At 43.1% G+C, this 24,583-nt stretch overlaps 1 protein-coding gene across 1 annotated transcript; it reads left to right on the top strand.

The window, feature by feature from the left end:
• The first annotated feature begins 1,131 nt into the window (after positions 1 to 1,131).
• On the top strand, positions 1,132 to 21,352 carry CycE (cyclin E). Its single transcript, XM_065443111.1, has 8 exons — positions 1,132 to 1,233; positions 2,212 to 2,547; positions 3,576 to 3,722; positions 6,398 to 6,493; positions 8,659 to 8,808; positions 13,485 to 13,596; positions 17,067 to 17,212; positions 19,333 to 21,352. The coding sequence occupies exons 1-8, from the start codon at positions 1,132 to 1,134 to the stop codon at positions 19,447 to 19,449; spliced, it is 1,206 nt and encodes a 401-aa protein (XP_065299183.1). The 3' UTR covers positions 19,450 to 21,352.
• Positions 21,353 to 24,583: the final 3,231 nt, after the last annotated feature.

The raw sequence follows: 24,583 nt of genomic DNA on the forward strand, positions 1-24,583 counted from the left end.
CGCCCAATGCGGGGGTGTTTTCACATTTCGCAGATGTGGCCTCCGCGGCCCGAATTTGATCCCGCGGCCTCGCGCTTAGCAGCGCGACGCCAAAGCCCCTGAGGAACGACCAGCGCTATAACCTTGCGGCTCGCATTACGTAGGAAGTGCCATGAGACATTACAGATTATTACGCACCATCTAAATTGAAAATTTAGGACTCCTCAGTGAACCAGTAATAACTGAAGTCACAGTAACAAACCCGGGTGAGCGGTTTGCGAAAGTTTTCCGGTTAGCAAGAAATTTTGGGCAGAGAAGCCGAGCTACTTCGTGGGAGAGCGGCCTAGTCCGGCAACCGCAGCATTCCGGAAAGAGCGAGAAAGGGAGAGCACGGAGACAATCAGAGGAGCCGAGAGAGGTTTCGGGAGAGAAGGGAGTCACCCCCTTCCCACTCAGCTGTTCCGCCGGCGCGCTTTTGGGCTGCGCGCGATTGGCGGCAGAGGGAAACCCGGCAGTGCACCGTGCTACTTGCTCCCAGCAGAGATCGTTTACCTACCTGGGGGATGCCCGCCTTTCTGCTTCGCTTCAGCTAGACTCGTGGAGGCTTACTTGGCGGCTTCTCACTCCACCGAAATCGTAAGCGTTGTGTTCTGCTTCTCCTGTTCAACGAACATTTGTATTTACGCGGGGAATATTGTTTTGCGAGACACACAGGCTTTCCCGCGTACCCGGCTTCAGCAGCGGCATGCGTATTATGGTATTCACCGGTGTCCGCCGGTATTCATTGCGCACGAGCGACGTGTTTTGTTTCCGGAGAATAGTGGGCTAAATTTATCGTCATCTAGTCTTTGCATTGGGCCTGATTTTGGCTGTTCGATTTGGCGCGATTACATTGAGTGCTGACTGGCCGCGCGTAACCGCGCCAAAATCTTGGCGGCAAGCTACCACTTACCCGGCTTTTCCCGCCCTCGCAGCTTTTCCGGATGGAATACTGACCAAGCTACCCCTGGAGACATGTCTAAAAGATAGTAAGTATTGGAAAACTGTTAAAGTCTTCTCGTTTTTTTGAGCGAGGAAAGCGGTAATGACTGCCGTATGCACGGGTGGGTTTGGCGGCAACTGGCTTCCTGGGCTTCCTTTTCTTACCCTGCAATGCACCTTTTCAGCACAAAAGCTACCCGATCGAAGCGGTCTCGCGGGTCTGTTGATCACGTTATGCTTCGGAAGAGACGACGAGCACCGGTCACTGCCGAGGTTAGCAAATTTTACTCCACTTTGTCCACTTAAGGCCTACTTCGCGTGGGAAAAAAATTGCGGGGCGGTGCTACATTTTGGCGCTCAACGGACCTTGATGTTCGGCACATTTTTGTATGTGATGTAGTAAGCGCTTTACTTGAGATTAAGTTTTAAGAAAGTACAGTTAATGCTATTTTTGTTGCTGATATGCTGTTCAAATTTGTGCTTAAAATCGGCGTTGTCGCCCTACCATATTTCACCGGCATTACAATAGGCCCCCAAGCCTTTCGTCAAGGTTTGTCGTTAATTTTCCCCCGTTTGTCACCTGCCCTGCCTAGTTCTCTCTAGCAAATTTTGAACTGTTTGAAGCATGTTGACGTTTTTTCAGTATTCGTTTTATGTAAATTGAACTCGACCGATTCTTTGCACGCTCGAAGGTGTCCTTTGTGTGGCGTCATGACCACTGGGCATTCCGTGCGATTATTCGCGTTTATGCCTTGCTGCCGTTAATTGACTTGCATGTTAGGTTTCCTGCACTTGCTAAAGGTGATATGGGCTGCAATAAATAGCGCAATAAATATACGCTAGTCGCTAAGCCCATATAGCGATGGTACTGATGGCCACATCACCGGTATGTGCGAGATGCGTCACTGCACTTCGCTCCGCTAGTGATTACACGAAAGTTTCGTCGATTTTTATCGCATTGTTGAACTACAGTTGTAATTGCATGTTTTGCTTAGTGCTATCATTTTGACGGCGGTCAGGCACTAAAATTCGGCACCGCTGAAGCCTCGCATGCAGTTCATGACCGTCAAGCATACGCAGAAACGAGACGTTTGTAATCGTGTGGTGTGTGTTAAATTTCTAGTTTGCAAAATTAGAAATTGTTTAGAATGTAGCCTGAACCTTAGTTTCTCAGCTTGCTATTTTTCTGTAAGGGAGTTGCAGCATCTGTGCAACATGTTTCTCAAGTAGCTAATGCTTTTAACGTTGCAGGAAACACCCGCATCAGATGTCAGTGAAAGCTTTGAAGAAGCACCAACCATGGAGACTTGCTTTGGGAGCCCAAATAACAGCAGCACATCGTGCTTCAGCAGCGGAGGCACACCAAAAAGCTATAGTCAATTTCGAGGCATTCATGGCCTCCCAACACCTGAACCACGGGCATGCCGCAATTCTCCACTTCCTCAGTTTTCTTGGGCTGACCAGGAGAACGTATGGAGTCAGATGGTTCGCAAAGACCTAATATATGTCCACAGCGCATCTGTGCTTGAGCGGCATCCTGCTTTGCAGCCACGGATGCGTGCAATTCTTCTTGACTGGCTGATTGAGGTGCGATTTAGTTTATTTTGTGTACTGCTTATGAATGAAATCAAACAGGCACATTACTTTGCGTGCGTGTGTGTGTGTAACATATATAGTCATGTTTACGGTGAACTTGTCAGCTAAGATCAACAGCTGACAGTCATTCTCAACTCTACCATGAATGATTGTTATCCCCTCCGTTTCTGTTGTTGCCATACCAGCACCTTTTCTGATATGCCTTTAGCATTACAAACGAGGAGCAAACAGAAGCCAACAACAAACGACTAGCCAATGGAACACTGCCATCCATCTTGTGGCACTATTTTTAGCTAGAAACAAGCCGACGAGGCTCCTTTGGTGGCATCTCCATAAGATATATATAGGCCACAATGGCTATGGCATTATGCTTCTGAACAAAAATCCTGGTTCGAGACCCTGCCATGACAGCAGGGTGGAAGTGAAACGCAAAAGCCAGAATTACTCTAGCCCTACTGCCTTTCCTACAGCCTAGCCGTAACATTGAGTCATAAAGCTCTCTTAATATTAAGTGAGCTTGTCTTTAGTGGTATCTGTACAGGGTGTCATAGCCCTACTGCCTTTCCTACAGCCTAGCTGTAATATCGAGTCATAAAGCTCTCTTAATATTAAGTGAGCTTGTCTTTAGTTGTATCTGTACAGGGTGTCATGATGAAAACTCTGTGGTAGTGGAAGGCTTTTGAAGATAGATACATTTTAATCTTGTGGAGCGTCTCCATATAATTAGCTTCTCTTTTTGTCTCACTTTTTTTTATCTCCCCCCCCTTTTCCTTTGTAAACTTGCGAGCAACAGTTTGAAGCCCAATCGTGCTTCAGTTTGGGCAGGCCTGCGGAAATCAAGTGTACAGTCTACACGTGCACACATAACTAATGCAGTGTATTGAAGCAATTCCATATTGTGGATCTGTGCTGCGAGAACCTTTAATTTTCGGCTGATGCTCTTCAAACTTTCGCTTGCAAATGTACATAATGCTGAACCGTGCAAACATAAAGGTGGCCATATCTGACCTATGTTTCAGGTCTGTGAAGTTTACAGGTTGCACAGAGACACCTACTACTTGGCCCAAGACATCCTTGATCGCTACCTGGCCAAGTCTTCCAACCTTCCAAAGAATCAGCTTCAACTACTAGGCATCACAGCCCTATTTCTTGCGGCCAAAATGGAGGTACTGTCTTGTCTATAAGAAGTGCTTGCATAATGGAACTTGATGCATAATCATGTGCATTGTTTAGCTGCTTTACTTTGACACCTGCCACAATGGTTAAGGCAACACATTAGATTGTGGGTTTAAATAACCTGACCCGCCGTGGTTGCTCAGTGGCTATGGTGTTAGGCTGCTGAGCACGAGGTCGCGGGATCGAATCCCGGCCACGGCGGCCGCATTTCGATGGTGGCGAAATGCGAAAACACCCCTGTACTTAGATTTAGGTGCACGTTAAAGAACCCCAGGTAGTCGAAATTTCCGGAGTCCTCCACTACGGCGTGCCTCATAATCAGAAAGTGGTTTTGGCACGTAAAACCCCATAATTTAATTTTAAGTAACCTGAGACAACTGCTGGACGAGTTTGAATAAAATTTGTTGCAGTTGAGAGAAAAAGGCAAATTCTAGCAACTCTGGAAGTATAATTTTAATTTAGAACCTCATATATTTCACAGAAATTATCAAGTTTGAAAAAGATAGCGTGAAGTTTATGAATCCATAACTTTGTGCCAGAAACAGATATCGCAGTTCTGTAAACTGCATCTGTAAGATCATCTCAAGCGGTCTAATGTGATTTTTTTTAATTAACAGATTACATGAAATCTTTAGGCTTATGAGGGTATTGCAATAGTCCTACTAACAAATTAGTGGTGTATTTGAGAGCTGTGTGAAGAATAAAATTTGTCTGCTTTAGATGAAATATTAGGCGTAGCTTCCCTAAATGGGATAGCATTTTTATTGCCGAGTGGCACTTGAATTAGCACAAATATGACACTTAAATTTTTTTTTCTTCCAATTTTCAACAATTAAAAAAAAAATGACAGCCTTGAAGGGGCCCTGAACCACCTTTTATTGAAGTATAGAAAGGCATTTGAAGTGAAAATAGGCTGTTTTAGAAATACTTTACCGCAAGAAGTACTTCAGTGCATTCAGCAGAAGCGGAGTTATTGGAAATCAAACAGCCTCCGCTGTGCTCCCTTTCCTTCTTCAGTGCCCTGCACTGCGAGGGCTACAGCGCAGTGCAATATACTTTTAAGTGTGTCAAACCTATTCAAAATTGATGTAGTGGTTGCTGAAAAAAAAAATTTTTTTCCATTCCCATGTATTTGCGTGGGAGCTGCCAAGCTAAAGTTTTCCTTCTAGATGTGAAACCATGACCAATTCCATTTTGACTGCACGCGAGTGAAGTGTTGGTTAAGTCCTCCATGTCTTGCTTTATTTCAGGCTCTTTGTTTTATGCGAGACTCCTGTGTTTTGTTGTTTGGGTGACATGCAATGTGTTTGAACTTAAGGTTTATTTACGTGTAGACTGTTACACTAAAGGAAAATATAAAAGGGATACAAAGAAACATTTCATATGAAACACAAGGTTCAAAGTCATATTCAGAAGGTCCCTGTGACGTTTGCGATTGTGACAGGTTGATAGTCAGTTTTTTTATAACTGTGCAAATTTTTGCACTTTTGTTAAAAAAAATGTTGCTTTGCAAGTGTCAATTTCACTGTGGTTCAGTTTTCTTGTTTCCCTCTATAATACGCTGCAATCTTTTAATGATGCCAAGTGTTCCAAGTGCGTAATCTACCAGTCAAGCCTGCTTTAGTGTTTTTCTGCTAGTTTATGGTGCTTTACAACTGCTTTCATATTTTGAAACTGTTAAAAGTACCCATACTTTTATTGTCTATTAGGCATTAAGATATCAAATAGACAGCAGCTTGTCAGCATAAAGAGGTTTGTGCTCCACTGAATATTCTGTTTTGTGCCATAGATGACTGTTCTGTGAGTGACTGACATTGGCAATCACACAGTCGCAGCAACACTTTCCTTACCAGGCACACACATGCAACATGCGAATATATGCACTCCTGTTAGTTTGACATTAGCTTTGTTTGTCATTTCTGTGCTTCCGCATAATATGTGCAATGTACAAATTAAATGACAGTTATTGTTTGACCAACCTGCAATATCTAGTGCTGGATATACTAACTAGATAGGCAGAGCAAAAGTGTTAATGTGACTTGGGGCACATAGGCTAAAGCAACGCTGAAACTGTGGGGCTTGATTTAGGTTGCATAGACTAGAACAGTGTAGATAAATGCAATGGATATGCTCGTCTGAAGTCTTCAGCGAGTATGTATGCAAATTGTTTGACGTATCTGCTGCAGTAGATTAGTAATTGGTCCTTGCATGGCAGGTATCACTTAGTATTTTTGGGCACATTTAGTTTTTTCTATAAACATTTCAGCACTTCATGTTGACCAGGGCCTAGTTTTAAGAAACAAAAATCTTGAAAGCCAGTACTGTGTTTGAAACTGACCATACAAAGGCATCTGTTGGTAGAGCTCATGGGAATCTTTGCACACAACTGCCACAGCACAAAATTGCATTAAAACATCTTTAGCATCAGTGAGCAGTGGACCATGGGCAGCATGCCGATTGTGGAGCTTTTGGGCATAGCCCACCTGGCCTTCCTGAATATTCATAATTTGCCCCCCTTTCGTAGTGTGTGGCACAGAGTTAAGCTGCCACATTTAATGGCATTATATTTGCCTGTGTAGCACAAGTATTAAAATAATCAAACTACAATGTGTTTTATTTGAAGTAAACCTCCTGTCTCTGACTGGTCTTCTGAATTTCTTTTCAGGAAATTTATCCACCCAAGCTGGCAGAGTTTGCCTATGTGACTGATGGTGCTTGCCAAGAGAGTGAAATTCTTGATAAGGAGCTGTCAATTCTTGTGGCAAGTGCTGTTCTCATTTTTTTTATGGCCTTTTCTACAAATGTTCATGCATATTGCTTTGCAGTGGTTATGGGTCTGTTTTGACTTATTTCATGACTGCATGCCTGCCAACTTTCACATATTTTTTTTGTAATGTATAAAAATTTGGCCTTATTTTACGAATTTTGCGTCAAACCAATGTTTGAAGTCACAAGTACGAAGATCAGACAAAGCCATTTACTAACTATCATTCCCATGGTGGCTGAACGATTGCAATGCCAAAGGCCTCTAGTTATTGTAGGAAACTATGTGGGTCAGCCAAGAGCTGAGGATTTGTTGATCTTGATTTTTACTTGACTTATTCTGATGAAGAGAGGGTGACCAGCTGACTAAAACCAAGCTGCGTTGCGTCACCTTTAGTTCATAGCAAAAAAAGGTTGGCTAGGGTTGGGCAGGTTTTTTTTTTTTTTTTAATATACATATAGAGCAACAGGAGACGTTCAACTAGTAAACACAAGACGTAATTTGAAACGGTCAAGTTACAATTACTCTTTGGATATTTCAGTGTTATTTTTGTGCTTGCTTCCTAGGTGAGAAGGCTGCTAAATTTTATTGTATGACATTTTTTCATTTGTGAGAGCACAAGAAAAAGATGTGCACAATGCTTGCCCAACCATCATCATCATCAGCATATTTTATGTCCGCTGCAGGACAAAGGCCTCTTCCTGCGATCTCAAATTACCCCTGTCCTGCGCCAACTTGCGCCTGTGAATTTCCTAATTTCATCACCCCACCTAGTTTTCTGCCGTCCTCGACTGCATTTCCCTTCTCTTGGCACCCATTCTGTAACCCTAATGGTCTACCGGTTATCTAACCTACGCATTACGCGACCTGGTCAGCTCCATTTCTTTCTCTTAGTGTCAGTTAGAATATCGGCTATCCTCTCTTCCTGTCTCTTAATGTTACGCCTATCATTCTTAGTTCCATCTCTCTTTGTGCGGCCCTTAACTTGTTTTCGAGCTTCTTGGTCAGTCTCTAAGTTTCTGCCTCATATGTTAGCACTGGTAGAGTGCACTGATTCTACACCTTTCTTTTTAGTGATAATGGTAAGCTTCCAGTCAGGATCTGATAATGTCTGCCGTATGTGCTCCAACACATCTTAATTCTTCTATAAATTTCCTTCTCATTATCAGGGTCCCCTGTGAGTAATTGACATAGGTAAACGTTACCACTCACAATAAACTGCACATCTCATCATATCTTCTACCACCGCTGTATGCTGTTGTGGTTGGCCAGAAGTATGTATTTCTGGCCAGATTAAAATACTAAATACTTTGGTGTCAGTGCTCTCATGGCAGTTTAGGCATGGTCACGCTGAGGGAATAAAAAATACATACTTGTGTCGCAAGGTCTTTCTAACGCCTTCAGCTTTACTGAATCAAGACAAACATTGTGTCACTGAATATTATGGGTGCTTCATTTTTACAGAGCAGCTGTTCATGGCTAGCCTGCCGGGAAATTTTTATGTGCATGAGCAAAAACTCAGCGCCAGCTCTTTGTCGTCGTTCTAAGCTTGTGTGTGCCTAGTTTCCTTCCACTCTCCCAGGGTGGCAGATACATTGCGCATGTTTGCTTTGTGCTGCTGGGCTGTCCTGTCGAAATGTCATGCACGTCTCCTTTCCGCCAACTCCTCGGGGCAGCAGCGCTCTAATCACGTGCGTGGCCAGGTTTCTTCCGGCTCCCCAACATAGCGGTAGTCATCCAAGCTGAAGCAGAATAATAAAACCAGCAGCTGCCGAGCGGTGCATTTCATTGAGCTCAAGCCATTAGTCGGGCATAGATTTGACTCTGACAATGTGTCCAATGTTGTACTCGAGCTGATCAATCTGTACCATAGCCACCACAAGGCCATGATCGCAACCAAAAAATGATGACCCACCGATCAAGACAATAAATGTGTGTGCATGCTTTTCATCATGATGACCACCCATCAAGACAATAAATGTGTTCGTACCTTTGTTCAAAATTCTGTGTCTCTATGTGTCAAATTCTGTGTCACCTTTATGTCTTGTGCTAAACAGCTTCGCTGGTCATTCACCTTCACAGAGTAGAATGGCTCATGATTATTTTCCTTTGCTTCAGTGTAACTGAATGCTGAAACTAAATAGTTTTTGTCTTCTGTGCAGGCTCTCAATTGGGACCTGACTCCAGTAACTGTTAATGGGTGGCTTAACACCTACCTTCAGATTGCTGCAAAAAAGGAGAAGAGGGATAAAGAAGATATGAACTTCTTACACCCAGGATTTTCCGCTTGCTCTTTTGTAGAAGTTGCAAAGGTGTGTAATATCTTTAAACATTTTACTTGTGTGTGAACTCAGCCTGTCAGAAATTTTTGTAAATGAGACCTACAGAAGCTACAAAAATTTGCATTAGTGTAGCTGTATACATCTGAAGAAAGACAGCTTTCAAGAGCAACAATATTTGAAGCTGGGCTAGTTGGGTTACGATTTATATTGATCTTTGCAAGTTTTGATTCACGGTTGCTTATTGGCAGTTTCATTGGTTTCATCATGGATTACCAGCCGTCCCGAATTTAGTAGGTCAGTCCTGATTATAAATATGTCCCGTAAGTCAGGACAGGCAAATGTTTCGACTTTTGCTTTTTTTTTATAGTGGATAACAATCAATGGACCAGATTACCATTTGCACATTCTTCTTTTTTTTATGTTCTGCTGCATTGTCATAAACATAAAGGTCGTTTTGTTGTTCTAGTTCTGTTGCAGACACTAACTGTTCACAGCACATACATTCATATTGGTAGCCGTGTTAGTCGGGCAGCTATGCTGCACCTTTGATGTCATGTAAATCGTGACACGATAGAACTAAACAAATTTCTTTAAAGGGAAGCTGAAAGGTTTTCCAGAAAAAATGAGTGAACATGTGTAAATAATGGTTTTCGACCCTCCGAATTCGAATATCGTATCGAAATTGAGCGAAAGAAAGCGCAAATATATTTTATTTCGACGAAAAGTGCAGCAGCGGACACGCCCAGCTCGCGCGTCTCGTTTCCGCCTGTGATTGGTCGGGCGACCCGTGACGTCAACTTTAGCGACCGACCGCTGCCGCTCCACATGAAGCGCGGTGCCAGGTAGTTTGGTGCCGTAATGGAAAATTAAGAGGTAATAGAAAATTTAGATAGACTACGTTTTTCTGAAGAGTTCGGCGTTGCTCCCTACATGTACGAGCCGATTGCAAAGAGCCGGCCTCTCGAAGAAGCAAACGATGCTGGTGCGAGCAGTGCTTTCGACGAGAACGAAAGCGAAAGCGAACGAAAGTCTTGGGATCTCCTCGTGTTGGAAATGCTCTTTGGTGAGCATGTTTTTTGCAAAGCGATCTAGTGATCTCGCCGATCTTTCGCCGATCTAGTGAGCTCGTTTCCGGTCAAGCAACTGCAGTGTTGTGTTCCTGCATGCCTCCTCGTGGAACGTAAGCGGGGATGCGATCGTCGGCATTTGTGCGCTGTCCAAAGCTGTCGGCAACCTACAAAGACGGTTCAAACACGTGAAAAGCTTCCCGGTTCATGCAGTACGTGTAGTGACCTTCATCTGTGTGCCATCCGCACACTACTCCTAACCGAAGTCGTAAAGGCGGCGAATTCCGTCGGCTACGTGAGACGGTCGGTTTCTCGCTGTGCGCGAGAGACGGGGGGAGCGTAGCGTCCTGGCGTGAGCCGGCTTTCCAGCACATGCAAACTCTACATTAGCACTGCGTTATGGTAGCTGCGTGCAGGCTGTTTTACAACACACGTGCAAATAGAAAATTCGCGGCGCTTTGCGACGAAACCTGCGTCGAGGGCGGGAAATAAACATGCACCTTCCGTTCAGCGTGCTAACATGAAGGAGCTCGCAGTAAATCAAAATCCAGGTTTGGGCGAGTTCGTGTATTCATAAGGCCTTCCAACGCCAGTTATCATCAGTCAGTCCGCACTCATGCCGTCTTTGTTTTCGTTGCTCCGATCTTTTCGCGCTGCGTTTAGAAAGCCTGCTAGTGGAAATTCTGGTGATAATCGCCGTCACGGAAGTGGTTGGAGCACAGCAGTGTTGTTCTTGAGGGCGTGAAATTCTTTCGCTTTACAGCAGCCTCCCACTTCCTTAAAAGCGTGTTGTCATGTGGGAAGCAATGGAAGACAACATCGTCGCGGCCGCTGGTGTTCGTGCAACCGTAGGCTGCACAGAAAGACGGCATGATCGGCCCACCACATCAGTTGATGCTGCGCACGTTGACCACCACTCTACATACACACAGACGCACCAACAAAGAAATGCAGGGTCGATCGAAGCAGATTACGACGGCACGCACGCAGAAACAAGCACGGTCAGGCACGGTCGCGCAGGCTGCGAAGGAGCAAAACACTAAAGTTGACGTTACAACACCGCGGTTTCCGGTCTCCGCTCGCATCGTCAGCGTCAGCAGCAGCGCGCGGCATTCGACGGGGGGCGGAGCTACAGCGCAATTTCAACCGACGATTACGTCGCTCCTATTTGAAAAAAAAAACCCAAATTTGACCTACATGGTTTATAAGGTTCCCGCATCCGTATATGAGCGTCTTATTGAATTCGACAGACTCTTCAGCTTCCCTTTAAGTTCCTTGCTCGCTCGTACAGGCTGGCGGCTCCTGTAGTCGTCAGGTCGCCCCCCCTCCCCACCTTTCCCCCTTCTCCTGACTTCATTCACTCAAGAGTTGGCAACCCTGGTTGTATCTGTTTATTAAAAAAAGCATAGTTAAGAAAATATCTGCAAAATCTATTTAATGGCTGGCATTATTAGTTGTATATGTAGTACAAAGCTAAAAATAGTCGTCAAGGGCATTCCTCATTTTTAAATTTTAACTACAGCCGAACCCACTTATAACAATATTCAAGTACCACGAAAATTCTATTATTATAACTTATAATTGTTATAACTGGGTTGCATGAAAAAAGAAATCAACAGCATAGCTGTTTCGAGAAAACTATAATGGCAGGGAGGCCAGTTCTCCTCCCCACCACTTTCTACTATCTGGCTTCAGATTGCGTTTAACTATTTAACTCTGCTTCCTGTGCGCTGCGAATCGCGTATTGTGAACGAGCCGCGGCTTTCGGCACTCAAGAATGGCACTGCTATAACAACTGCAAACAGCGGTCACGGGCGACAAGTGACATGCGAACTCCGCCGAGGCATCGCTTTGGTGGCCCGAATAGGCACCTTTTAAAAAATGTGGGAAGGTTACCGCAGCAGCATCTCAGCTTGAATCATCTGCAGGACCTCCCGCGGGGATAATGTTGAGGCAGCCTGCCCTACCGCGTCAGCACTGCTTTCGTGGCCGTCACTGTCACTATCCAATGCAAGCATGTTCGCGACGATCGGTTAGAGGCACTTCGTTTCCAAATCTACTGCAGTGCGCTTTCTTTTTACCGGCAATGTCATGCATTGCCGATGATCAGCGGGCAGTTCAGCCATGTTCCGTTTCGGCAGCGAGTCAAACAAGGCTGAGAAACCACGTGGCCATGAACAACTTCAATGCAACGAACACAGGCAAGCACGAGAAACTTAATCCGTTATCTAATTGCGCAGAATGAGGGCCCAATGAGCAAGGCGTTGTCAGCGCAGTTGGGGCGGTCCATTCGTGTTTTGGAGGGGTAGGAAGAGGAGGGCAGAGAAGTGCATGGGGGCAGTTGGGTTGGCGGGCGATCGTGCAGCAGCTCGCTTTTTTTTTCTTTTCAAGGATTACGCATTCCATTACCTTTTGGCACGGACACCCAGCACCCAGACTTCATTGTTATAAGCAATTAATGCAGCATGGGGACAATACAGACATTTAACCTGTCCGCTATATTCTGGCACGTGGGGACGGTTTAGGTAGATTGGGGGATTTGCGGGGGCGTAAACGTGAGCAGCCAGAGCAGTGCAGCCGCCTGGTGGCATAGAGTTCAACCAAACACAGAGCTAAAATTTCGGTGACCCACTATATCCTGGTTTGCTGCTGGTGCAAATTTTCGGCAGCGGCATAATTGTAAACGCGATTATGCCGCTGTCGAAAATTTATGCCAGCAGCTAAACAGAATATAGTAATTAGCTTTGTGTTTGTGTGGTGGAGCTTTGCGCCACCAGCAGGCACCATCAATCTGGCCGCTCACGTATACGCCCACACTCAATCAGCAAACTGCCTGCACTTGCTGGAACACCGGACACACTAAAATTCTCCATTGTAGTAAGGGGGCTATTTCTCCATAAAAAACATACAAAAGGTGATGGTGCAGTGACTTTTCATTGTTAAAACCGGTATCGGTATAAGTGGGTTCGACTGTATAATATTAGTAATTTTGGGCATTAAAATTTAGAGTTAGTTCTCCTTGCATATATACACTTGTTGTTTAGTAGAGTGGTTAAATAATGCAAGTTCACTAATCCAGTTAATGTGGCCCCTGCCAATCCTTTCAAAAGTATTGAAATGGCAACTTTGAATGCACCTTGTAGAAATAAATCGACGTTCATGAGGGCTCCTGTTATTCTGAAGCTATGTTTTAAAAAAACCCAGGTAGTCAAAGTTAACCCGGGGCCCTTCATTAATGCCTCCCTCATAACACACTGTGCAGTTTTGGGACACTAAACCCCACAATTTAATTAATTTAAATTCTGAAGCTGTGAGTGAGTGGCAGTTCACACTCTAGCTGTGCTAGAGGTTGCAAGTTCGATCTTGGCCATGGTGGCCACATTTCGTTGAAGGCGAAATGCAAAAATCATTGTGGACTTGGATTTAGGTGTACGTTAAAAGAATATCGGTGGACAAAATGTATCCGCAGTCACACACTATGACATGCCTCATAAATCACATTGTGATTTTGTCATGTAAAACCCAAAAATTTAGGGTCAGTGTCAGTTGATTTATGTATGAATGTGTGAATGCTGCTTCCTGGATTTCCTTAGGCATAACCACAGTTTACATTGTTTAACGTGTATTCTGTTGTTTCAGTTGGTGGATCTATGCATGCTGGACGTAGACTGCCTACAATTTGCATACAGTGCTGTTGCTGCTTCAGCAATTCATCACATGATGTCTCCAACCCTGGCATCAGCTGTTTCTGGTGAGCTTCCTTCATTATCATGCAATAAGTTCAAATGTTTCTGCATACAGTAGCACCTGCAGGGGCTGACGCAAATGCAGGGAGCATGAAACATACAATCCACAACATTAAAGCAGGCTGCATAAACAGTACTGTATTTGCTAATATAACAACCAAACTATGGGGAACTTTTGATAACTCGTAAAATGTAGTAGAACCTTGTTATGTTCCTGTTACACTTTCACTGCACCAGCGCTTGCAGTCGAGAACACAAAAAATGACCCAGTAGAGTTATACTTATTTTTTACCAGTTCATACGTTCTCGTAAATCAAGATTTTTGGCACCAACATTCAGTAAATCTCCAAACTACGATTGTATGATACGTTTTCCGGCTGCTAGATCCCATGTAAACAAGAAAATGCGCGATTGTGAACAGTATATAGGTGCCTGCTGGGGCAGCTTCACCGCAATATTTGCCCGCCAATCTCTTGTGGAAACACCGGCGGGTACTCAGTTTCTCATTTTGGTACCAGCAAATTTTCTCCGGGGTCGTCGCATGTGGCATTCACTGCTATTACCGCCGTTTCTATTGCGATAAGCATATTTACGGTTTCACAGAATGTGGTGCTGTCACAAGCATAGCGCACATTTTAAATAGGCAATAACCAAAATGTGCCACCATTCCCTGCTACAGACTGCGATCGTATATGTTTTCCGGCTGCTGGATCCCATGTGAATAAGGAAAGGTGCGAGGCACGTGCGATCGAGAACAGTACTGTATTTACACGATTGTAAGTTTACCTACTACATTTTAACATTTTAACTTACAACAGAAACCAAAACATGGTACCACAAAAAAAGCAAGACCAACGAGATATCACGGGAGCTACAATGTAGGTACAATTTTATTTTTGCTCTACGGCCCCACCCGTAGCTTTCCGCCATCCTGTGCGTTTGTTAGCTTTCTTGGAAGGATTTTCAACATTTTTGAGAGTTTTACAGCACACACAGCACTCATGGGGGGGGTCGATAGTTCATAGAAGTGCTGCTGTTCCATTTGCGGCGGCACCCTCAGAACAGCGGCGCTTGCGGGGAGTATCAATAGTTCATGGAAGAGCAGACACTGCTTACATGTTTCTCTTTTCCTGTAGCTCTTTAGTTTCATGTATTCGATTTGACTGCTGGCCAAGTGCTACTTCCGTGCTTCCTCAGTCGTCATGAGTGTGCCGAGTCCACTAAACATTCGGCGCTCGTTCACAGCAGTGTTCAAGAGGGCTGCCATCCTTTACGCTGAAAAAAGAAATAACTGCGCAGTGGGCGGCAAGTTTAATGTTCCTTAATGGGTGGTGCGAGAGTGGGGACTGCAGGTTCTTGCGGGTCCAGGCACACTCGTGTCGGGTTCTCGACTGACGACAGCCGACAGCACAGTTCCGCTGCTGCAAGCGCCTCCGCAGTCAGCACTCACTGCGGAAGGTCAGAAGTTCGATGTTCATTCAAGTTGCATATTGCGCTTCTGCGCACTGAACATCTGCACTGTCTTGGGCTTCATTGCTGGCATCGCTTGCAACAAAGAACTAGCGAGGAAATAAAGCTGAGAAAATAATCTAAAAAATAGCGCAGCTCGCAAGCAGACGTCTCTTGAGGCGGACGGAGCAAGGGGACAACGTTGACGCAAGCACTGCGGGCGCGGCATCAAAGGGAGCAGCTGCTGCCGCCCGCAAAGCAGTCAATGACAGGCGCGCTTTAGTCCGCGTAATTTGAATGCGCTCCTCCGGCCAATCAGCGCTCCGCCTCGCATCGCGAGAAAATGCCAATAGCGCCTCAACTGCGCCAACTATGCCATTTTGCAAAGCGGCAGAACAGAGACAAAGAATTCAGTCAAAACAACACCAACATGGCGTGGGCAGGCCGCATGGACCGGGAATGGAGCGCGCGAACCTTGACTTCATTTCGGCATTTGCACATGTTTTGTTGGCTGCTGTTGCCAGAAAAGTAGCGTTTTTTGTTGTTGTTGTTGTTGTTGTTGTTACTTTGCAGTTGAATTAGGTGCTGATAATTACAGAACAGGTAGTTTGTGAGACATACAACCCAAAAATATTGTTTTTCAAAAATCTACTTTTTCACGGTTCTTCAGTTTTCGAGGGCCGCATCCCCTCTTAAGTTTTACGTAATTGCTGATAATCTGTTTCAGAAAAATGAAAGCTCACTTGTCAAATTCGCAACACTGATCCAAAATCAGATACAGTCGAAGACTTTTTTTTTTTTTACATGCTTGATAATTCGAACGTCTTCATCGCACTGCCACGGGCCCCATAGAGTATATAATAAGAATGGCTGAAATCCAGGCGCTGAAACGCTTCACCGTCCGCTTGTCCGGACTCTCTGCCGTGACTGCAGGTTCGAAACAACACTAATTAAAGCCACCGCCACTGCGATTTTGATTATCTTGCAGCCTTAAGTGCATTTTTAAAGAATGTGAGTTTCGGCAAAGAGTGCTTCAGGGCCCCTTTAAGCTCCAGTTGTCTTATTTTTCTTATATTTGTATAGGTCATTTTCGAGATGTTGGTTTTACTTTATTGTATTGATCACTTGTGTATTTAAAGTGTCCCTTAACTGTATTTGTTTGGCATGAAGGTACAGTTAAAATTTTGTGGACTGAAGTATCCACAGCTTGGTATTTGGACTGCAGTTCGGTGCTAGTGTATGTATATGCAAATACCATGACATTGTATGGTTTTACTGGCAATTGTCACAGATGCCTTGGAAATTCTTTTTTTTTTCCAGATTTCTTAGTTTGTAAACTTTTGATGCGGACTGTATATTCTCTCGTGCCTAGGCTTGTGCTATAATGTAGTATCGTATAAAATTTAAAAGTGTTAACCTTGTCGACTGAAAAGTTGCAGTAGGCCTTATTGTAGGGGTAGTGTGCAAAATTGGGAGTTGCAATGTGGTTGTAGTGTTTAGTTCTCATGGACAGCATAAAAATAAGGCCCTAGTTGCAAAGCCATAGTGGCTTGGGTCCAAACCCAACAGTGCACCCGGTCCGGTGGGCGATCTTCACCCTTGCGTCACTTCCTCGAACTATGGTCAAGATAAAGGACATTGCACTACCGTGCATGTTGCCCTTTATCTTTTCTGTGATTTTGCATTGTTTATTGTGTAGTGTCTATCAATGATAGCTGTTTGTATAAACATCACACCACTATTGCAAACTCCGAAAACACCATGCATTAAGCTGAAGAGATGTTCATAGACTAAACTGTGAGTGACATATAAGCACCTAAAACGCATATCTTGCTGCTGCTCTTGCATGACGTGCTCTTGGTTCCAGTTATGTTAGCCTGAAAACGGTCTTTCTGCACAAGTCTTTGTTCAAAGTCAAGAACTCAAAGTTGTATAACGTTTAAGCAGACTGAAGGGTTTGTGAAGTTTAACGGTTTGAAAACCACTGGTGGGCCAAACACATTTATTGTAAAGCTCTCCTCTACAGGCTACAAGACTGCTGATTTAGCTGACTGCATTGAGTGGATGGCACCTTTTGCCATGGTTATCAAAGAAGGATCAAAAGACACATCTGGAACCTGTGGGAAATCTGGACACGAAATACAAGTTCATCATGTTAATCTTCAGCTTGTGGTAAGTAAGTAGACTAATCTGCCTTGAATGGGCCCAGTAACAGCTTTCAAGAAAGGACATTTCTTTGAAGCTGTTCTTCAACAATTTTTTAGTGCGCCTTCTGCGATTGCAGTTGCATGACATGCAATCATGTTATGCCCCTGCCACACATTCACAGCCTTCTGTCACCCTCTTTCCTTGCATGATGAAAGCTGTGGTTCCCTCTAAATCATCATGCTGCGCTCTCTGTATCTTTTCAGCAGTATTGTTCCCCGCCAGCATATGGCATTAGTACATATAAGTGACAAGTTCTGTTTCAGCACGCCTCTTGCAGTGGCTGTTGGTGTATCTTGGCTGATTTTGAACAAAGTGTGTGGTCACTACTGCTAAGTGTGGTAGTGCACACAGTACCCCCAATTAAGCAGATCGAAATTCTCCAAATACTAGACGATTCTGCTGGGACTTGTTAGACAGGGCTCATCAGCATTGAATGGGGCTGTGCATAAGGGTTTCTCATACAAACTTGTAGTGTACTTCAGATGTAACGAATTTCGGCTTCCCGTTCAACTTTGTTATAGTGCGGTTCTAGTGTACTTTATTTCATCTGCCACATGAATTTGCCTTTGCCTGTTTTACGCTCAACAAACCCTAGTGAATATGTGAAACTTTATGGACAGAAAGTTATGAACAGCACCTCATACTATGGAAGGCTATGGATTTTGGCTCATTGTACGACTTAGTGAAGGTTGTGTGAAGTTTTACGAAATATAAATTCTTTTCGTGAATATGTTCTAAGCTCTAGAAAGATGGAACAGCACAAGACCTGGGCTCTTGTGACAGCGCAAGAAGCCACATAAACCAATGAGTACTTGCTTTGAGCCAGTTTATTCAGAAGAGTTCCTTAAGCACTCATCAACAGCAAAGTTGCTGAAAAGGCACTGTGATCTGAAAACAGTGTGTTGCTTGTCAGTGTCTACTGTTATAAGTTTGCTGCTTGTGCAGCATCTATAGGTAAACAATCATTAATAAAGTGCATGTGTATCCCACAAAGCTGTGTGCTCAGGGAAAACATTTAAAAAATATGCTTGCCATCCCTACTGACAGTCCTATTCGCAATTTAGTTGTACATTTCAGAGTGGTGTACAATACATGGTTTGTCCGCTTTTAATGCATTATTAGGTGCTTTCAATTTTTAAAATTTCATGCAGTTTTGAAAAAAAGAAAGAAAACGGCCCAAATAAACGATCTACTTTTTCTTTTAAATGCATCAAACCTGGTCAAAATTGGTGCATTGGTTGCTGAGAAAAACTATTTCTCCCTTCCCATGCATATAAGAGCTCCCAAAATAAAGCTTCCTCTTAACAATGAGTCTTGATATTTCGTGCAGTTATAAGAATATTGTGTATTTTACATTCTTTCTTGAGTTGCATTGGTAGTGCATGGTGTGGTAGATGCAGTACAAAAATGCTTAACAGAACTCAGTGGTAATGAAGATCAAGTTTATCTTATTGGCTTACTTTGCAGTATGAATTCAGAATTAGTCAAGGGGCTGCTCTGGCAATAACTTCAAATATTGCTGTGCGTGTTCCCCTTTCATGTCTAAGTGGACGATTTCTACAAAAATGCTACCCATGAAAATCAACAGCATCTTGTGAAAGATGAGTAACAACAATGTAATCATTCTTAAGCATTTCTTAGTTTCCTCACCACCACGAAGAATAGTCATGTGACAACATTTAGAGGTCATTGTCACAAGTTTTGTACCTAGGCTGCCAGCTTCAATTGCACATTTAGCATAGCGATTTTTGCTTCTTTAAGCTTTTTTTTTTCCTGTACAAATTGATTTATATAACATGACAAGAGATGTAGACTAATCAGTTCTGTGAAAAAAAAAATAGCTGAAGTTATCCCCTTAAGGCATATGTTCAATAATCCACGTTTGGCCTATAGCAGATATTTGTGTAGTAAAGTTGCAAGCATAAACTGTGGACTCATTCTCTATTGTAGCAAACGCCACATACATTGCATCACTTCATTAGTGTTCATTGTGGTAGCGTGCACCTCCAATTCTTGAGACTGTGGTTGGATGCACTGTTTAAGAGCGTGAATTATTACATATATATATATTTTTTCCCTACTAGGAGAGGGCATTTTGCCTGAAGAAGGAAGCCAGTGCCTCTTCAGAAGCTAAACGTGACAAGGTGGCCAGTGGCAACAGCACATTGTTGGGACTACTCACACCTCCTGCTGTCCAGTAGTTTTCATAGGAACGGTTCGTTGCAAGTGGTTATGTGTTGCCCCATACTGCTTCTGCTGTTTGTTGACAGCACACCAGTGTAAGATCTCAAGCTGTGGACATAGAGCACACAATCTTCAAGAGCAAGGAAATGTAACCGGAGTGTAAATGCACCTGCATGTCTAGTCTCAATTGTCCCAGCTGACTTTGTTGCATGGCTGTTACAGCTGTATCATTAGGGTTTCTTCTTTAAGTGTAGAGTTGGGCTCAAGGGTGTACACATGCTTGAGGTAAATAATGTGTAGTTGATCTACCTGTCCCTGTTGTCACCACAGGGTTCCTGGTTTTCTGCAGGGCTTGTTTGTTTCTAAAAAGAAATACTGCTTTGGCAAGTCTGTGGAATGCTGGGCATTCGCTGATAACTCATTCCATGCCTTTTGTGTAACCATGTATATAGATACATTGTGTATCACCTGTTCAATCATTTGTGTTTATGTAGTTTTGCAAGTGGTTCCCTGGTGAGCTATTTTGTTAACAGCCAAGCTTTGGCAAGACAGGGAGAGGCTTGCAATCAAAACATGTCATCTGCATGGCAAAGTCATCAAGACAGTCTCACATGTGTTGCCAGCAGTTTTGTGTGCGTCTTTGTCAGGGTGTGCCCATGTGGTACCGTTTCACTGCCAGTTTTTGAGTTACGTTACAGGTTACTGCATGCTCAACCTTCTTGGGGTGTCGCCATGCCGGGGAACCAATTTTTATACACTAAAATGTGCGTGGAAATGATCGTTTTAAGAAGCTCACCAGTTGTCCAATGCCATAGTGTTCTGCTTCACATTGGTGTTTTTTGCTCCATTGTTTGGGGATGGCTGATCCCTCCAAGATCTCAAATATAGTGCCATTTGGACTTTGAATGTTATTACCCATATTTTCCTAGCCAATGTCAGTGCTCAGTCATGCTTATGCAGCGAAGTCTTTTTTTTTTTTTTTTTCTGGCTTCAGTGCTACCTGTATGTACACTGAGAGCTTAGAAGCCTGCTGTTTGGTAGTTCTAGTGTCATCATGGTGATGTCATCAGTTGTCTTCCAATCCATGACTGACATATTGTGCCTGCTAACTCCAGAACAATGGTTCAGATATTTATATTGTAATTTGCTCAAGCGTCAAGACTGTTTTGTCAGCAACATAGGCCCCATGCAAGTTGTTGCACTGTATTTTGTGCATGAGAAAGCTAAGTAGCACATTTCCCTGCAAGTTTTATATATTTGAGCTTGGAGTGGAAGAAGTGGATCTGTGAACTTTTTTTTCTTTTTATCTAGTTAGTTTTGTATCTAAGGTTATTGTGAGCCTTTGTTAAAATGAATTTCATGTTTCAGGTATTTGAACTTTCTTTAGACTGTATTTAAGACACTTTTGAGCTTTGATTAAAGTGTATTTTCCATGTAGTGAGTAATTGTGAGGCTGTTAGCATGTAAAAAAGGCATTTTTGTTCAAAGTAGATTTTAAGTGCACATGGGGAGAAGTATGGTACAAAGAGCACTTGATACAGACTCTTATGACAGTAATGTGCAATAACTGACTTATTGCTGCTGGTATTTCAGTGCTGTGCGAGTATTTAAACATTTTCTGTGTGCTACATATAGTTGTGAAGCCTTTGTTGTCGATTTTATGAACTCCCACTGTCCCATATCGTACAACTGTGCTCTGGATGTCAGCTCCACATGGAAACTTAGTGCCTGCAGTATTTTGCCTGTTTTGTCAGTTATGTATACTTTCTGGGTTTTCTGGTTTGGCATTTCAAGCACATCTATTGGAGTCATTTACTGTACCAATACCCATCCTATGGCATTGAATGGATTTGTAAGCAGGATTTATGGAGGTGATACTATTTTTTATGCATTTGAAATAAAGTAATGACCTTTACAAAATATGTGGATATTGCTTTCCTATGAATTGTACTGATAAATGATTGGAATGTCTATCTATGGGCAGCATACATTTTAGTTTTGATGCTTAAAAATTAGTGGATCAGTATGCTGCATAATCACAAGTGCCAGCTGGTACTGTGGCAGTGCAGGCGGATGGATACCTTGTGTTACAACTCAAATCTGCAAGTACATGCCACCAATGGTTCATTGCCAAACATAGTGCCAGGCACCACTATTTGTGGAAAGGTCTATACAAGCACTGTTGACATAAGTACCATTTGTGAGGCATTATTTATCGTCAGATGAGGCCCGTTAGTACAATTGATGACACATTTTTCATTGTCATCCAGTCTGTACAAGATTAAAAAGTGAATGTGCGAACAAAAAAAAAAGTTGGTTCAATCTTAGCATTCGAAGAAAACTGGCTTTATAGATTGAACTGAATATTTTACTTTTTTTTTCTTCAAAAAGGCACAAATGTAAAAGTTAATCAATATCAAGTAGATGTGATGCATTGTAAATGAGCAGCGAGCGAAAAGCCACCACATAGGTAGGCTGCATTGGAATGTCTGCCTGAACAAGACATTTTTTCATAAATTAAATAGGCACCTCGTAATTGACGTTCAGTGCACAGCAAATGTGTGTCCCTAAAGGACACATTAATAGCTAGTTCTTGGATGTTAGAGCGATAGTTGTATAAGGACACTAGGATTTACAGTGATGCAACCATAATGTAGACAACCAGGAAAGTTTAAAATGGCTGCATTCGTTGCAGGAGTGACGGTTTCGGATCATCGTACATTGGCGGTTGTACTGAAAGTTTTGCAATAATTGCAGGGTGTCTACCAACCGGGAAAACCAGGAATTCTCAGGGAATTTGTGCTATCAGGGAAAATTAGCTGTAACTTTATTGAAGGGGAACGAACATCGCAGTGATGCTGGCTCGAGTAACAGACAGGAATCGTAACGAATCGTCTGTGACGCCTTGTCGGCTGGAGGAGTTGCCAGTGTACAGTCAACGGCCGACTTTCCGGATGCCCGATAATTCGGACGGCTTCGCGGCACCATCACATACCCTATAGAGTCAATGTATCAGAATGTCTGAAATTTCGCACGTAAGAAGCCTTCGCCGTGCGATTTTCCGGACTTTGCCGTGACCGCAGCTTCGAAATGGCATTAATCAAAGCCATCATCGCTACCGTTTGGGTACCTCGAACTGGTGCTCTCGCACGCAGATCCGCTGGCAGCTGTGGCCACCACTGCAGCAACGCTAGGCCTCGGAAGCTTTAGCTCAGGCCCAACTCCGACGCGGCCTATTCAAATACATGTAAAACGCAAAAACGCTTTTCTCAAGACAACCCCTGGACCGATTTTCTTTTCTTTTTCTTTCTTTATTGATTTATTTATGACAATGAACAGATTGTCTTAGGGAACACGGCTAAAGGCAAACATTTGCCTGACTAATGAAATTAATTTAATGAAATTTGTTGCATTTGAGAGAAAAAGTTAAGTTCTCGTGACTGTTGGAAGCGGAATTTCTATTTAAGGCTTGAATTTTGTTAAAAAGATTTTCAAATATCCAACCGTTTAAAAAAAATAGAAGCACAAAGTTTACAAATTCATAGTTCTGCATCAAGAACAGATATCGCAGTTTTGTAAACGGCATCCATTAGATCATTCAAAGCGGACAAATCTGATATGTCATTTTACATCTTACGTGAATTTGTTACGTTGATTACAAGGGTTCTGCAAAAGCTGTATTTCCATATTACAAAATTTTCATATTCGTGTGTAAGATATCAATTTTGTCTGCTTTAGATGTACTAATAAATGCATTTCACACAATTGTACTATCATTTTTCATTGTTGAGTTGTAAACTGAGTTGTAAACTTCAGTTTTGTTTTTTGAAAATTTTTGATTTTTGCTAATTTTTAATAAAAAATTGACGACCTAACTCAAAAGTTCGACACCAATGCTCACTAGATGTTAAGTTTTTCTTTTAAATGCAACAGACCTCGTCAAATTTGGTGGAGTGGTTGCCGAGAAAAACGAATTCTCCTTTTACATGTATTTAGATAGGAGCACCCGAGCTAAAGCTTCCTCTTAAGCTTAATCTTGCCGTTTGGTGCCGTGTTTTTCATTGAAAGAATTCACCGCTGTCAGAAGTGGTCCTCACGATTGGCTTCGAAGCTCGGAAAGCACAATGCGTTGCATAATGCCGGTTCCCGAAAGTCAGCTTTGATTCTGTACAGAAATCTGACTTGGTGAAGCATACGCAAAATTATTGTGGTGAAACATAAGTGTGGGAAGGGGCTATTGCCACGGGACACAGTATGTATTCCTTAATTATACTCGCGTGCACCCGGTATCTCCTGTCGCAGTACGAGCACCGATATGCCTAATAAGTGTACGACAGGCCTTCAGAGCTTTTTCGAATATGCCTATGGTGGTTTGAGCCATTGAGGGCAGTAAAAGAAGACATGCATTAATTTTTTACAACTGGCCGATTTTTCGGATGTCCTTGCAGCCCCTAGGCAGTTCGAAAAATCGGACGTTGACTGTACAACTGACCAAGAGGATGCTTCAAATTGTCCGTGTGGCGAACGAGCGGTGGAAGGAGGACGAGAACAGAAAGGACCTACGCACTGAGGAATGAAGGAAAAAAAGCGTGCTGCTGCCATTTTGAAGGAGCTTGAGCTCAAAAAACTAAGTGTTGGCTGATGCCGAGATGCAGGTGTCCCTCATCCAAACAAAAATAAACTCTTTAAAGCAGTGAAACACAACAGTGAGGTGTCATGCGCGGGCTGAGAGTATGTCAGGACAACTGAGGTTGACTTATGAGCCGTTGAGAGAGAATCTCAATTGTGACAAAGTTCGGGCCTCATACCACTGAGCCTGCTATCAGTTGATATAAATAGCGCATATATGAAAATATTTTCTTCTGTATGAATCTCCTTTTTATTCTTATTTGATAATGTCCGACTCGATTTGCAATTTTTTTGTTTTTTTGAAGACAGTTCATTTGCTGTGCATTTTACTAACCGGACCTCCTTTCTATTCTCTTATTGAATAAAATAAACACTACTCCTTAGTATTCACAATGGATGAAGTCAGGTTTCTTTACATTTTTTTTCCGTATGCTTACTAGAGAGTGACAGCATCGGGCGACTTGGTTTCAGCCCGTCTTGGCATAAAGCATAGTTCTGCATCACCCAGGAAATTTTGCAAAC

Source organism: Dermacentor albipictus, chromosome 1 (assembly GCF_038994185.2).
Source record: "Dermacentor albipictus isolate Rhodes 1998 colony chromosome 1, USDA_Dalb.pri_finalv2, whole genome shotgun sequence".
NCBI classification, from domain to species: Eukaryota; Metazoa; Arthropoda; class Arachnida; order Ixodida; family Ixodidae; genus Dermacentor; species Dermacentor albipictus.

Excerpts from the sequence above, each read along its gene's own strand:
- CycE (XM_065443111.1), top strand. The coding sequence starts at position 1,132 with ATGCACCTTTTCAGCACAAAAGCTACCCGATCGAAGCGGTCTCGCGGG. Across the intron at positions 3,723-6,397 it reads TTCTTGCGGCCAAAATGGAG|GAAATTTATCCACCCAAGCT; the intron begins GTACTGTCTTGT and ends ATTTCTTTTCAG. Across the intron at positions 8,809-13,484 it reads CTTTTGTAGAAGTTGCAAAG|TTGGTGGATCTATGCATGCT; the intron begins GTGTGTAATATC and ends CTGTTGTTTCAG.